Source organism: Coloeus monedula, assembly GCF_965178545.1.
Source record: "Coloeus monedula genome assembly, chromosome: 36".
NCBI lineage: Eukaryota > Metazoa > Chordata > Aves > Passeriformes > Corvidae > Coloeus > Coloeus monedula.
The window spans coordinates 304,047-319,317 of record NC_138816.1 but is presented as its reverse complement, the minus strand read 5'-3'; the positions used below and the strand labels follow the sequence as shown (position 1 = coordinate 319,317).

General features: G+C 53.1%; 1 protein-coding gene across 1 annotated transcript; it reads left to right on the top strand.

The window, feature by feature from the left end:
- The first annotated feature begins 423 nt into the window (after window positions 1-423).
- Window positions 424-10,812, top strand: LOC309584123 (uncharacterized protein). Its single transcript, XM_082300062.1, has 2 exons — window positions 424-555; window positions 8,713-10,812. Exon 2 carries the CDS (start codon window positions 8,740-8,742, stop codon window positions 9,562-9,564), a length of 825 nt encoding a protein of 274 aa, XP_082156188.1. The 5' UTR covers window positions 424-555; window positions 8,713-8,739; the 3' UTR covers window positions 9,565-10,812.
- Window positions 10,813-15,271: the final 4,459 nt, after the last annotated feature.

Genomic DNA, 15,271 nt, shown 5'->3' with positions numbered 1-15,271 from the left:
AGTTTTTGGAGTTTTCTGCCACAAATCTCTCCCCTCATGCACTCAGCCAAAGGGGTTTGGGGCGGTTTTCCCTTTTTCGGGGAAGTCAAAGCCATGCCCTGATGCTCCGAATTAGGAGCGGGAGTAGCGAGGCTGCAGGGCTTCCCAAGGAGCCGGAGGCACCCGACACGCAGGGCTGGGCAGGTCGGGCCGGGAGCAGCGGAGAGCTTTGTTTCTCTTCTCAGCTGAATGGCGGCTCGGGCCGGGCCCGTTCCAGGGCTGTTCCTCAGCTGCGGCTTTCCCCTCACGCAGCCCGGGGGGCGCTGGGAGCGCGGGGCGGGGCTGGGCCGTGTGCAGAGCCCGCCCCTCGCTCCGATTGGGCGGTGCTGCCGTCAGTCGTGGTTCTGGCGCGCTGATTGGTCGGAGCGGGGAGCAGCCCGGGCCCGGAGCCGCCGGCAGGGCGGCCGTGGCGCAGCAGAGGCGCCATTGGCGGAGCGTCTGTGCGGGCCCGGGAGCGGCGGCGGCGGCCGGAGCCCGGTGAGGCGGCGGCGGAGCTCGGAGGCGGCCCCAGCGCAGGTGGGAGCCGCGCTCGGTTCTGGCGGGGCTCGGGGCCGGCTGCGGGCGGAGGGGGCGGCAGGGGGCTGTGGCGGCTTCGTTGTGCCGTGTAGGCGCCGTGTTGGCCCTGGCGTGAGGGCGCTGCGGGAGCGGCTGTCCGCGGTCTCCTTCCCGCTGCTGCCTCGGCAGGAGCCGGTGCCGGAGCAGCGCTGGCTCGTCTCGGCCTGCTGTGGGTAGGACAGAGGTGGCTGCCCCGTGGCCGGGAGTGTGCGGGAAAGTTCCCGTGGCCAGAGGTTTGTGTGCCCAGAGGAGCCGGAGGAGTCCTGTAAAAGTAACTTTATTCGTGGACAAAGGGAGAGGCCACGGGGCATTTCCCGTGGGGTCTGTCCAAGTGTTGGAGGCCGCAGCCTCCTTTTTATGCCGATTTACCCGGCCGCATCTTCGTGTCCCTTTCCCCAGTGGCTGAGGTCCTTGGAAGGTACAGACTTCCCGATCCGCCTGCTGCATGTGCCCCTTAATGTGCACCCCCACTTTGTATAACATCCGATATTCATGGCTCTGTGAAGGCTTTGTTCTTCTTCGGGAAGTTCAGGAATTTCGCAGGACCTTGGCTCTAAGGATCAGTTCGTGTCAATTAGTAACATTTTTTGGAATTGGTGGTTTCTCTGGTTACTTCCTTATCTCCAAATCCCTGGCCCTATCTCCAATGGGATCCACACCATCTGTTTGTAAAGACACGTTCATTTTTTTCCTTTTAATCCCTTGTCTTCTTGTTTTCTCAGTACTTCTCTTTACAGACTTTAAAAATGCCTTAATCTGTTCTTCGTGGGCCTTCTTTGGTTTTGGGATTATTCTCAGTGACCTCATTCTGTGTCCTTTTGTAGCCGTTTCTGGGTCAGGAGGCCTGGCTGCCACCTGCATGCCCTTGATCCCCTGCTGAATGAGCTGCACTGAGCAAGGTGTGGTGCATGGTAAAAAGATGAGAGTTGCTGCAGCACCTGAGAGGAGAAACAGCATTGGTTTAACCCATGGTCTGCCAGGGAACCACGAAAATGTGTCCCATTCCCATCCTTTCCACATTTGGACAGGGACATGAGCTGCTTTCTTATTTCCTTGTTCTCTGTTTCACCACTTTTCCATTGTCATCTCTTTGCCAAGAGCAGTTTGAGTAATTTAATTTTCCACAACCTCCTGGTCCTTCTGCTGAAAGAGAATCTGATGCCATCCCAGGGTGAAATGTGGCGTTGCTCATGGCAGTGGATTGGTGGGTGAGAAGGTCAGGAGCTGGAGCTGTGTGCTTGGTTATGGTTTGGAGGACAGCTTGTAATCTAATGATGCATTGAAATGATCAGTGGGTTCTCTGGCACCTGGTGTGAATTTGTTTGGGTTCCCAGGGGCTGCTCCATGGTGTTGTAGGATTTGTTCTGGTGGCCGTTCATCTTTTCCCCATGTTTGGGCGCTGCCAAAAATGCCAGGGAAGCATCAATTGACCGCTTTTCTCTGATTAAATCATCACATCCTTGGATTCCCAAGTGATTTCGCTGACCTTGTGGCAGCAAAAGCAGCCCAGTGGTCAAACCCACCCTGTATAACACAGAGTGTGCAGCAGATGTTGGAGTGGGGAGAGGGATGATTCCCCCCCACTTTTTTGAGTGAAGTTCTCCCAACATTCTCCGTTTGCTGTTTTCCTTTTCAGCTTCAGGGATTTCTGTTGCAGAGTCAGAGATGCTCAGTGTGGGCTCTGCCTTTAGCGATGCAAATTCCGTCAGTGCAGGGAGGCAGAGCCTGGGGTGAGGGGCAGAGGGAATCACCCAATTCCTGTGGCAGGCAAGGAGAGCCTGGGACATTGTGCACACTTCCCCCAGCAGAGTTAATTTGCATTTCTAAAGCTCCTCTGCTGGCTGCCTGGAAGGAAGGTTCTCTTCCAGGGCAACCATCTGATGAGCTGCTTGTGCCCCTTTCCCCTCCCCCCTCCGCGCTCCTTTTTTTTTAATAGTATTTTATTAACTGGTTATGAGTTAAAGGGTCTCCTTTAAAGCTCTTGCAGTTTTGCAAAATGCAGCCTAAAGGTGAACATTGAAAAACCCATTCCAAAATTCTGCCATCTCTAACAGCCGTGCACACACATACACAAAAACCCCCTAAACCAATAAAGACTTTTGCTCCTTCTTCTCCTCAGACTAAAAATTGACTCACACACTCCTGGCCCAAACCTAACTGACAATATCAAAGTAGGATTACTATTAAGAAACATTTTAATTGTGTAGTCTTGTCGCTGAAACTGTGGAAGAACAAAAACTCTCCAACAACTTTTTTAGTGTTAAGGATCAAGGCATTACTTTATTCTGGCCAGGATGTGCAACAGAAATCATTTCATGCGCCCATAGCCCGGGTGTGCAGAGAAAATCATTCCATGGCACATGAGTTTTACTTTATTTTTCCTCAACTTTATGCAGTCAAAACCCATAGAAATCCATAGGTTTAATGTTAATTGGTTCCAGGTTGGGTAGTTCTTAGTATTTGGTTTCCTATTGGCCGCAGATTGCTTGGCCTCTGATGTTAATTAGTTCCACACTCCTTGATTTCCTTCTCAGCCTTTTCCAGAGCAGGGGTCTCCAGCTGTGCCGGGGGCAGTGTCTGGGGTAGCTGTTCCTTGATGTTTTGTTGATGGTCGTTATCTTTTGGGCTATTCCCAGTCTGTTGAGATGTTAAGCTCATCTCCACTGAGTGGTGTAACATCCCTTAACAAACACTTTCAAATTCCTTTCGCCAAGGCAGAGGCAAAGGAAGCCTGAGTAGAGAAATAAAATTTTAAAGCAATTCTGAACTTGGTATATTTTCCAGCAATCGAATCCCGCCCAGCCCAGAGTGTGAGTGTAACTGAGAGCCAGAGTGGAATTCTCCCGCTGTCTCCTGCAGCACCTGTGGCAAGTGCAGGCACAGAAAGCTCTGAAGCTCGCCCGGTGCCAGCGAGGATTGGCCCCCAGTGCCTGGAGATGCCAGAGGAGGTGCCCAGCCAGACTATTTCAGCAGAGGATCTGTGGGCAGCCCCCGGGGCTTCCCCCGCTGTGGAGCCCTGGCTGCTGCTGCGGCCCCTTCTGTGCAGGGTCAGTGGCGGCCTCGCATGGTCCTCCTGCAGCCGGGGAGTGCAAATCCGCGGGGCTTCAGAGAGCTTGAGGCGAGGCTGAGGGTTCCCCCGTGTTCAGCTGTGCTGGCGGCTGTTTCTGTGCTCGGGGACACTTGGAATGGGCCACGCCCTTGGCCACCAGTGGTGCTTCTTTGCACTCCTCAGGAGGACCCGTTGTCCTGGTTGGATGTTGTGGGCAGCAAAGTCCCCAGGCAGGGTCTGTGCCAGCCGAGCTTCGTGTGGAAGAGATTTCACACGGGACAGGATTCTGGCCACAGACTGCTTGAAACAGACATCCCTTATCTCCACCCCCCACTATGTCGAGAATTACCAAGGTGAGGAATTGCAAACATCAGTTCCAGGGGAGATAATTGAATATCTGCCTTAGGTCTGGCTCTTCTTCTTGCGAAAGCCACTGGCAAAAGGTGTACCGTGGCATCTTGATTTCTCTCAGCAGCTTCAGAAGGTGTTTCTTTATTTCCCCATTCATTTTTTCTACCCGACCCAAACTCTGGGGGTGCCAGGGCGTTTGGAGGTGCCACTGTGTTCCTAAAGCAGCCAGAACGGCCTGAAGGATCTTTCCTGTAAAATGAGTTCCCCTGTCTGAGTCTATTGCTTCCACAACCTCATATCCTGGAACTCTTTGTTCCAGACATGCCTTAAGAACTGATGCAGGGATTGCTGAAGCAGTTGGACAATGCTTCTGCCCCGCTGTGAGCTGCCATGCTGTTAGCAGAAGATATTGAAGCCTTCCTGCTCAGGGCATTTCAGTGCCAGGCTCTTCCAAGCACCCCCAGCTCGGCCCTTTGAGCTGAGCATGCGGGCGCTGAGCTGCGCTTTGTCTTATTCCCTTTCCTTCAGAGCAGCGTGTCTTGTCACTCTTTTCCCTTCTGCTGCCCTTGCAGAGCCATCCCTAAACACATTTTCTCCCTCAGGCCAGGGAATGTCTGGTAAATCTTTCCTAGCCCGGGTCTGGAGCTCTGGCACTTGACTGCAGCCTTGGGTTTCTTGCCAGCCCCATGTCCAGGGCCGTTCAAACAGGAGGCTGGGTTCAACCCTTGCCCTGTCCTCAACTCTGAATCCTCCTGTTCCATCCAACGAGTTTCATTCTGTAAGAACCGAGTTTCATTCTGTAAGAACCGAGTGCTGCTCATCCATTTAGAGGCTCCTTTGGTTAACAAAGCTGTAACTTGATGCCAGGCTGGAACAATCAAAGATTCTGCTGCTGTCAGTTTTCAGGCCTCAGTTCCCATTAAAGCTGGGGCTGCACAATTCAGCAGACAATGAGGCCACTCTCTGGCCACTGGCTTAAACATTTGAGCCCAGGAATTCCTTTGGCATGGCCCTGATTAACATCCACATGCAATTCAAATGGTTTTTCCCTGTCTGGGAGGGCCAGGGCAGGAGGCTCAGTTAATCTGCTTTTGAAGCCTTGAAAATTGTGCTTTCCTTCTGGTGTCCATGATGGGGTTTCTTGGCTGGCAGGAGAGGAGTGTTGTAGGGAGAGATGCCTGGCTCCAGAAGCGCTGCCTTTAGCAGGGCCTCAGTAGGAGGCTGTAACCCCTTCCTTGCCTCCCTTGGAACAGGGTATTGCTTTTAGACACCACTTGTCCTGGTTGCTTCAGAGGAATTTGGAGAGGCTCCATATCTAATTTTCCTTATTTCCCTGGGGCTGCCCACACTTCTGGGTTCCCTTCAGCAGAGGCCTTCCCAGGCATTTGACACAAAAGTACAGCAGCATTAGCTTCTGTATCTCCTTTGACAATAGGAATTTGTATTTCCACTTTAGCCACCAAATCCCTTCCCAGTCAATTACAATCACAATTAGGAGCAAACAGAAACTGATACATTTCGAACCCATCTTCCGTATCTACTGATAGTGGTTGAATAAAACACAGTTGCTCATCTTTCCCACTTATTGCCTGAATAATCAAAGAACTTCTTGACAATTTCTCCCCTTAGGTCTCAGATTCGGAGTGGATCGAGAGGCCCCTGTGTCCATCAGGAGCGGCCTCGTCTCGATCCAGACGCGCCCTGAATGTTCTCAAGGGCTCTGGTGCGGTGGGTCCCTGGTGTGCTGGGAGCTCTGAGAGCCCTGCCAATCCATGTCCATCAGGGCTGGACTTGCTCGTGCTGAGGGTGCTGCTGTCTGTGCTTGCAGTGTCCTTGTGGCCTGCAGCTGGAGCCCTGATTCCTTGCCAGGGGCTGTTTGGGTCGGCTCTGCCGTGCCGAGGAGGGCAATGCCTGTGCCAGGTGCTTGTGGCCGCCGCCGTCCCCTGGGTGCTGGGGCCCCCTTGGGCCCTGCGGTTCATCCCTGGGGGGCTGTAGAAACTCTGCCATGGCCTTTGCCTTCACCTTGGCCTTTTGCTCATCCCTTCTTGCATTCCCCTGCTGAGCCTTTCTGGCCAAGTGCTGCAGGGGCTTCTTTTGCCTCTCCTGCAGCCCCCTCACTGCGTGTGGGCATGTCTCGGTTTGAAAGACAGGTGTGGGCTAAGGAAGGCAGGAGCCTCCCTTGGAATGGAAAAGGTAACCCCCTTTCCCTCCGAGTTATTATAATTTTTAAATCAAGAGGCTTTTAGGCAAATACGTAGGAAATAGGATTAACAGTTCTTGACTATTTTATATCTATCTGTGTATAACCAGTCAAACAAACAACTATGGCAGTAACAGCAAACAATTCCAAACCCAGTGCCAGCCTTCTCGGCTGTCAGGCCCTTTCCCCTCGGGTGCAGTTCCGCTCGCAGCCGGCAGGGGCGCTGGCGGCTCCCGGTGAGCACGGCAGGTGTGATGGTTCCCCCGTGGCTGCAGGGGGCGCTCCGGAGCGAGCTCGGGGAGCATGCGGCACTGGCGGCCTGGGATCCCGGGACAGGATGGAGCAAAAAAGCTTCACAAACCCCTGGGCAGCCAGACCCTCGGGAATGGCAGGCTGGAACGGCAGGGACAAGCACAAATTCCAGGTGGCAGATGCGATGTATCCAAACAGGGAACCCCCCCGGAGGTCTGGGCAGTCAAGGTGATCAGGGCCACAACGTAGCGAAGGCTCAAAACAACGGTGGGGCAGGGCAGCCATGGCCCAGCTCCCAGCAGGACAGGGAAGGCGGGCTGGGGATCCTGGGGGTTTTTCCCCAGAAGAAAAAGCAGCTGACGAAGAACAGCCTCCTTATCTGGCGTTCAGGGACGGAACTGACCGCACACCCAGGTGGAACAAAAGAGTAGCCATATGCACCCCCACCCCCAGCGGCTAGCTGTTTGTTTTTCTTAAATACCCAGCCATTTGTCCCCCTAGCAACACGTATGGGGAAAATTCCTTTAACAGAAAAAAAACTAGGAGAACTCCTAAAACCCCAACAGGGTGCTCATCCTCTGACAGCTGCTGAGCTTTCTGCAAAATCATTCATTTCTCCTGTGACCCAAACAAGATTGATAAAAGAAAATCCTGATCCTTCCACATCCCGCAGCCTCCTGGGGCCAGGGGCCACTGCCGGCCCTTCCTGGGGTGTGATGGGGTCAGGCAGCGCCCGGCGCTGAGCCCCGGCTGCCCCACAGCCCTGGCCCGGCCCTGCAGCTCCCCACAGGCCCTCAGCCCGTGCTCCTGGTCCCGCACCTCAGTTCCCTGTCCTGCTGCTCCCAGCCACAGAGAAACCCCCTGAAATCCTGAACTTCTTTGTTTCCCTGTCCTGGAAAGTGGGGATACAAATGATCTGGATCAGCTGGCAAAATTTGAGGATAAGATGGTGCTGTAAAACATTCCAGTTCTCACTTTTTTTCTCTTCCTCCTCTTTTCTGTCGTTGTTTTTCTTTCTTACCACATTGGTGTGTTGTCATCAGTGTCCAGGTGGAGACTTGGGAAAAAGATCCCCCTAAGAAATAACAGCCAGTCAGAGCGCGCGGGGCTGTGGACTGCAAAAGGTGCCAGGATCCCCCTGAGTCACCAGGGGAATTTGGGGAGGGGGTGCATGGGGGGTGCCCAGGCTGGGCCCAGAGCCCAGCGCTGCCCCAGCTCGGCCTGCCCTGGCTCCATCTTGGCTCCTCCCGTGGGATGCGACCATGTCCAGAAAAGGGGGGGCCAAGGGTGGGTGCTGGGCCCAGGGGGAGCAGGAGAAGGGATAGAGGAGGAGGAGAAGAGGTGAGGAAGGAGTAGGAGAAGGGCCTGGAGAGAAGAGGAGAAGGAGGCGGGATTAGGAAGGAGGAGGAGCAGGAAGAGTGATGGAGGAGGAGGCGAGGGAGGAGGAGCGGGAGGAAGGGGAGGGAGAGAGGCAGAGGAGGAGCAGGAAGAAGAAAAGCAGCAGGGGAAGCGCGGGGTTGGAGCCCGCTCTGTCCACCGCGGCCCCGGGAGCATCCCACAGGTGAGCGGGGAGGGGAAGCTCTCCCCAAATCTCTTGGGGATCCCCGAGCAGCGTTTTCTCTGGGGAGGTGTTTGGAGCTTGCAGCTTCCAGAATGGAGCCCCAAATCTCCTTGTGGGTCCCTGGGAGGGTTTTATTCTCGGGGGGGAGGGGGGGCAATGTTTGGATCCTGTGGGCCCCCAAAGCTGAGCCGCAAATGCCCCTTCGGGGGATATTTTGGGGGCTCTGTGCCGGTCCAGGGTGGGAGGGGGACATAGGCCTTAGGACTCCCTGGGAGAGTAGTGGAGGGGAACGCCGGGAGCCCCGGAATGGGGTCAGGGGAGAGGGGCGATCCCAGAGCTGGGGGACCCCTGGCAGCCTGGAGAGGGGGTGAACCTGGATAAGGTTGGACCCCTGGGATCACTGGAAGCCACGAGGGGAGAGGGGACCCCTGGGACCCCAAAAGCCCCCTGGATCATCCCTGAGTGGGACCCCGGAGAGGGGAAACCCTGGGAGCCATGGGACCCCGATGAGCCCAGTGAAAGGAGAGCCCCAGAACCCAAAGTGGAGAGATCAGAGAGGGGGAACTGCAGGGAGGGTTTTTTGGGCTGAATGTGGTGGTTTGGGGTTTTTATGGACACAAACCTTCTGGAGACTCCCAGAGATGGACCTGGGCAGGAGGAACCCCCAGGCCGAGGCACTCACCCCTTGTTTCTTGCCTAAACCAGGATTTGTCATTCCCAAGGCGTGGCTGGATGGAGAAGGAGGAAAAGCCCCGGAGATGCCGCACGAGGAGGGGCTGCAAACGCAGCCCAGAGAGATCCAAGGAGGAAAGAGCCCCCCTGTGCCGGGAAGGCAGCCCGAGATCCAGGTGGAGCTTGGAGGTGGGGGAGAAGCCTCAGGGTGGGGAGAAGCCCCACAAGTGCTTGGAATGTGGGAAGGGCTTCAGCTACAAATCCCGTCTGAGGGAGCACCAGAGGATCCACACTGGGGAACGGCCCTATGAGTGTGGGAAATGTGGGAAGAGCTTCGGCCGGAGCTCCCAACTGATGGAACACCAGAGGATCCACACTGGGGAAAAGCCCTATGAGTGTGGGGAATGTGGGAAGAGCTTTGGCCGGAGCTCCCAACTGATGGAACACCAGAGGATCCACACTGGGGAAAAGCCCTATGAGTGTGCGGAATGTGGGAAGAGCTTCGGCCGGAGCTCCAGCCTTAGGGAACACCAGAGGATCCACACTGGGGAGATGCCCTGTGAGTGTCCCGAGTGTGGAAAGGGCTTCAGCTACAACTCCGACCTTATCCGGCACCAGCGCATCCACACCGGGGAACGGCCCTATGAGTGTTCTGAGTGTGGGAAGAGGTTTCAAACCAGCTCTGATCTCCTCGTACATCAGCGCATTCACACGGATGAGAGGCCCTTCCGCTGCCCTGACTGCGGGAAGGGCTTCAACCGCAACTCCCACCTCGTCAGGCACCGGCGCATCCACACCGGGGAGAGGCCCTATGAGTGTCCCCAGTGTGGGAAGAGCTTCTCCAGCAGCTCTAACTTGACCAAACACCAACGGAGGCACTGCTAAGGGAAGCCCTGCGAGTGCCCCGAGTGCGGGAAGAGCTTCGTGCGCTGCTCCAGCTCCATCCCCCGTGGGAGGATCGGCGTTGGATGATCCCCAGTGACCCCCGTGGGGCAGAGCCCTGGTGACCCCCGTTCTGGGTGATCCCCACTGGGTGGGGGGAAGGTGTTGGAGAGATTTCTTTGCCTTCTCCTTGTGCTGCTGGGATTTGCTTGGTAATAAATTCCCTCGCTGTACCCAGGCTGGGTCTGTTGTGCCCGTGCCAGTGTAAAGGGTTCAAATCATTGTACCTGTGCAAGTGTAAGGTACAGGGTAAAAGTTAGCAAATATTGGCCACAAACTTAAGGCACAGAATGTAAGTTGGCAAGAAATGGGGAACAAAAGTCTCAGAAATGATGAACAAAGCTTGCTGAGACCAATAGAGAAACTCTAGAAGCAGCCAAGGAGAGACTGCGCCTGCCTAGGAAAGGTGAAAAGTGCAAAGCGAGGAAGACTGTGGCACCTGGGCAGGTGATGGGGGTCAGGAGGAATTTTTTTTACCTCCCCGAGTAGGAACCCGTTTCCACTCCATCCCCCAGGTCTCCTCCATCAGCCTGATGGTGAGAGGCATGGGAGTGCTCTGACTGCTGGGGGACTTCTCTCAGGGATGGAAGGGTGAAACTCCACCAGTCTATTTCCCTTTCCCTAATGCTCCTTAGTCTTTCCACTTCCTCCTTAAGCTCGGCCACCAGGGAAAGGAGATCGTTCACCTGTTCACACCTCAGGCAGGTGTCTTTGACAGCGTCCCCTGGTGCTACTGCCAGGCTCAAACACTCCTCACAGGAAGAGGTCTGGACAGACACGTCCTTCTGGGAGGGTTCTGCTTGGCTGGGTATACTTTTAGTGGCTGGAGCTTTTGATCATGTGAGGACCATTGCTGAAAAAACCCAACCAACCAAATCTCAACACAAAAACAAACTCAGAACCCCACGGGCAGGAGAACACCCGCAGCCCTGCCCTCAGAGACGTGCTAGGGCCCTGTTTGCCCGCTCCTGTTCCCCGCACTCCCCAGAGCCCTTTTTGAATCCAAGCGCCGCTGGCCGGAGGAAACCTCACCCTATGTGGGGGTGTCACCCCCTTTTCTCTGCCCACAGAGCTCCTGAGCCGCCGGCGGCCACAGCCCCTCCCCGTGGCCTCAGGTCCGGCCGGGACCCCAAGCTCTGTCCCCACACTGATTTTGGGGGGGTCATGTGTCCACCCCAGCCCTGCTGCCGCTGCCCCCGCCCGGGGCAGTGTTCCCAATAAAGCTTCCCAGTTTGCCCTGGTCCTGTTTCTTGGGGAGCAGTGGGGAGGGACTTGGGGGGGCTGAGATTGGGGGGGGCAGACCCTGGCGTTTGATCGGGAATGAAGACCCCTGTTTTCCCCCCTATGTCACCCCACTCTGAGGGGGTTTTGGGGGGCACCTGAACCCCAAGACCGACACCCAGCAAACCCCAAAAGGTGCTGGGACCCCCCGAAGAGGAAGAAGCGGGAGAACAGCCGGGGAGGAGAAGCAGGCAGGATGAAGAGTATGAGGAGTGGGACCCCTCCCAGCTCAGCTTGGGGGTCCCATCCTTCCTTGCCCTCAGTTCAGGCATCTGCTGGCAGTTTTTTCTGGGAGGAATCCCTGAGTTTTGGTGGTTTTGGGGTGCAGTTTTGCAGGGGGACAGCTCTGTCTGGCCATCCCCTCCCTCTTGTGGCCTCTCAGCTGCCCCCAACACCCTGGGGGTGCTGCGATTTCCTTCCTGGGGACAAGGACTTTCATTCCCTTCCAGGAGCCCAGTGCTGGCTGGGGGTCCAGCTTGGGGTCCTTGAGCAGCTGCCCCAGAACTTCTGCCAGGGTCTCCCAGCGCAGCCGGAGCCGCTCGGCCTGGGGGCCCCAAAGCCCTCAGCAACCCCCACATCCCTCCCAGGAACCCTCAACTCCCTCAAACCCAGCATCCCCCACATCCCCTGCAAGTTCCCCCCATGGCACTGGCCATGGCCATGTCCCCACGTGTCGCTGGCCCTGTCCCACCATGTCCTCACCCATGGCTGTGTCCCCACCACGTTTCCATCCATGTCATATCCCCCATGTCCCCACCCCTCTCTTAGTTCAATGTCTTTATTTTTTCCCCAGTTTCAAGTGTATTGAAGGGATGAAGAGAAATGAAAAGGAAACCAAAAGAAAAGGAGTTCCATGTCTGTGCCAGCTGGGGATCCTCGTGCTTGGGTTGGTGTGAAGAAGCTTTTTTGAGGGGGTTTCCACCCCATTGTCTCCAGAATCTTGATCTTTGATCCAGTCCATTTTGTTGTGGAAGATGCCCTTGGGCCAGAGAAATTCAGAATCCTGGAATCACGGAGGTTGGAAAAGACCTCAAGGACTGTCCAGTATTCCTGGATGTCACCAGAAGATAGGATTGAATGGAAAAGATTTTTGGGCGTCAATATTCAACAAATCTGCTGTCCCCAATGAATTCCCAATGTCGCTCTGCATCCCGAGCGATGTTCCTGCCCCTGGATTCATCCAGGTGCCCACGGGGAGCCAGGAAGATGTGGAGACCCCAGCCAGGTGTCTTCACAACACGGATCACCAGTACCACGGATCACCAAGGCTCTGCCCAACAGTGGTCACTGGGGATCATCCAACACGTATCCTCCTGTGATACGTGAAGGAAGGAGACCCACCAACAGCAGAGATGCAGGTGAATTTAAGGTTTATTCAAAAGCACCAGTATATATATCCTTACTTCTAAGAGCTTACAGCCATGATCACAGTCCTACAATAAATCTGTCTTCTTGACATTTTCCATTGTTCTCTCCAAGGCCACAGTAAAGGAGAGTGAAGAGTGTGCGTAGAGCATGTGCATGAAGCGTGTGCGTCTTATGTTGACGTAGAAGTAGAAACTCGTTAGTTCAGTTCTATCTCAGGTGCACGCTGTGTCAGAGAAACCTTCTGCTGGTACTGCTGGTGCTGCTGCTGTCGTTCTCTGTTTAACTCTTTCCTTATACCAACACCTGTTAACCCAACAACTCCCCTATTTTATTTTTTGGAGTCATGGACAAAGCAAGTGCAACCATAGCTTGTTTTTGTGTGCCTTTAACGACTCTGATTATGTTGAAAAGGACAAGACAGAATATCAAAAAAGATATCGCTTCTAGACAACCTAATCCAATAAAAACCCAAGCTTGTAAATTTATTCCTGAAAACCAATTTTTTTGATTTACCCAAGTAAGATCATTTTTTAAGTCAGTCAGTACCTTTTGCTCCTCTAGAGTTTGCAAATCTCTAAGTTGCTCTTTTAACTGAGTGTGAAGTGATTACATATGATTTAAAGACAAAAGGAATTAGCAGACAGAAAATACAAGCCATTCCTATGATCAACTGAAAAATTATTAGCTAAAGCAAAAACATATGGGTGTGAAGTACAAGTCATTAGTGGTTGTTTCTTTAGCGACATTATATTTGCAATGGTAGCATTCTTGTTCAGGTTCACCTGGTATAACGTATTATCGAAGGCAGGTAACAGCATTTTCCACAGATGCTTATGAACACGATTGATTATTATCAATTAATCAATGGTCTGGCCATTCCACTATCATGCCAAACAACGCTGTAGTTTGCCTTTTGCAAGCGAAGAATGGTTTTATTTGTCCCCTTTTCTCTGAGGATACTATGTGGTCCCCAGTAAATCATTTTCCCATATTGTAAGTGTTGTTGTGGTTGTTGTCCTAAACATGATGTCCATTCCAAACACCGTAAATTGGAAATGGATGTAAAATGACATTTGGGATAATGAGGTGGGGCGGCATCCACGGTATTGTTGGAGATGGACAGAATGGTCGGCAATGCAATAGCAGTTAAATTTTTTCCATAGGATTTATATATCAAGTGCAATTGCATAGAAAAATTGGCAAAAGGTAAAGGTAAAAAGGTACTAGTTTGGCTCCACTTGAAGCAAATAGGCGGTAAATCAGTAACGTAAGAAGCATTAGTAATGTATTTACAATATCCTGATGTAGGGGAGGAAGCCAAGTTCCTCCTACCCATTCTGTTCCATTGTTGCTGAGGGGAGGTTCTGGATCCCACCAGGTCAGAGGCCGAAAAAGTAGTGGGTCAAAAATGTGTGCCCAGTAGATTCTTCTTTCCACCATTTGATGGCAATATAGGAGAAGAAAGATGACAGGACTCATTGTCATCTTTGGCTGGGTTTGATGTATCTCGCTGGAAGCCAGTATGGTCATGTGGTATAAGAGTGAGGGGTGTTAGGGCAGTTGGGAGATCGCTGCTGTGTTCTCCAAAATTGTCTCGGGCGCAAGACCACTCAGGTGTGCATGCTAGCAAGCTTCTCCTTTCAGCCCCATGCAGATGTTAAGCACTGATGGCACACACTCAGTATTACCAAAGATAATGAGCCAAGGAGGACCCTCCTCATGGCACATTCCACAGTCAAGGTTTATTTCATCCTCCGCAGAGGGGACCAGATGCAAAAGAGAGTGAGCATGCTTTTTGATCAGCTTTACATAGTGTTCTCGAGCCAGTAATCTGAGGGCACATGGGTGGTACAAAGGCGGGACTAGGGAAGAGAACTAGTGAGCAGAGGGAAGGGGCGGAGCGGGGCACCAGGTCAAGTTTGCAGCCGCACAGGCTGCTGAGAGAGGTAGTTTTCTTTAACTCAGGGTCTGGGGGATGCGTAAGGTTACAATTCACCCACAAGGAATTGTGGGAGAGGCTTTTCCTTTACTCACACAAAGGTGAGAATGGTATCTCAAATATCTTAAGTTCTTCCACCAGCAGGCCTTTGCTATTTCGCGGCTCTCTGGCCCACCAGCTGGCTTAGCTGATGGCTTAGTGACCCCAACACTGTGGGCAAAGGAACACATCCATAACCTCTCCCCCAAGCTAACAGTGGAACTGGACCTTTCCCCTGACCACTGTGTATATCCTTGTATGTGACTTCTGGGTGAACTCCTTCTCCATCAGTTGTTTGACCTAGGTGCCTTTTATGTGCTGTGAGGTCATCCCTAGTGGAAAGATTCAAAAACTTTAAAACATAGGTTGCTTTATCAAGCTGCTCCTGAGGGAGCATGACTATGGGATTCCCCCTTTTTTGTTTCCTGTAGCATGTTTTTCAATGTGTAGTGTGCCTTCTCCACTATGGCTTGGTCTGTTGGAGAATGGGCAATACCTGTAACCTGAATGGGCAAGACCTGTTTGATCCCCCAAGTGTGGAGAAAATCTTGTGTTTTTTGAGATGTATATGCAGGTCTGATATCTATTCATATCTATTGAGGAACGCCCATAGTAGCAAAGGCACGCAGCCAATGTCGAGTGGCATCTCTTGATTTTTCAGCTTTGTGAGCTGTTGCTACTATGAACCCTGAAAAAGTATCAATAGAAACATGCACATATTTAAAAGTCCCAAAACTCAATATGTGGGTAACATCTGTTTGCCAAATATCATTAGGTTTTAACCCTCATGGGTTTGTACCCAATGTTAGTGGTAAGGAAAAAGTTTGCTGGCACTGTGAACAAGCATTCACTGTATCTCAAGCTTGTGGCAAGGTTAAGCCAAATTGTTTTGCTAGTGCTTGGGCATTTTGATTATAGAAATCATGAGAAAGGTGCCTGCCCTAATTTCTGTTGTATAGTGGCTGTCATGGTGAAAGCATCTGCTCTTGCATTACCTTCCACTACAGGTCTGGGCAGGGCGGT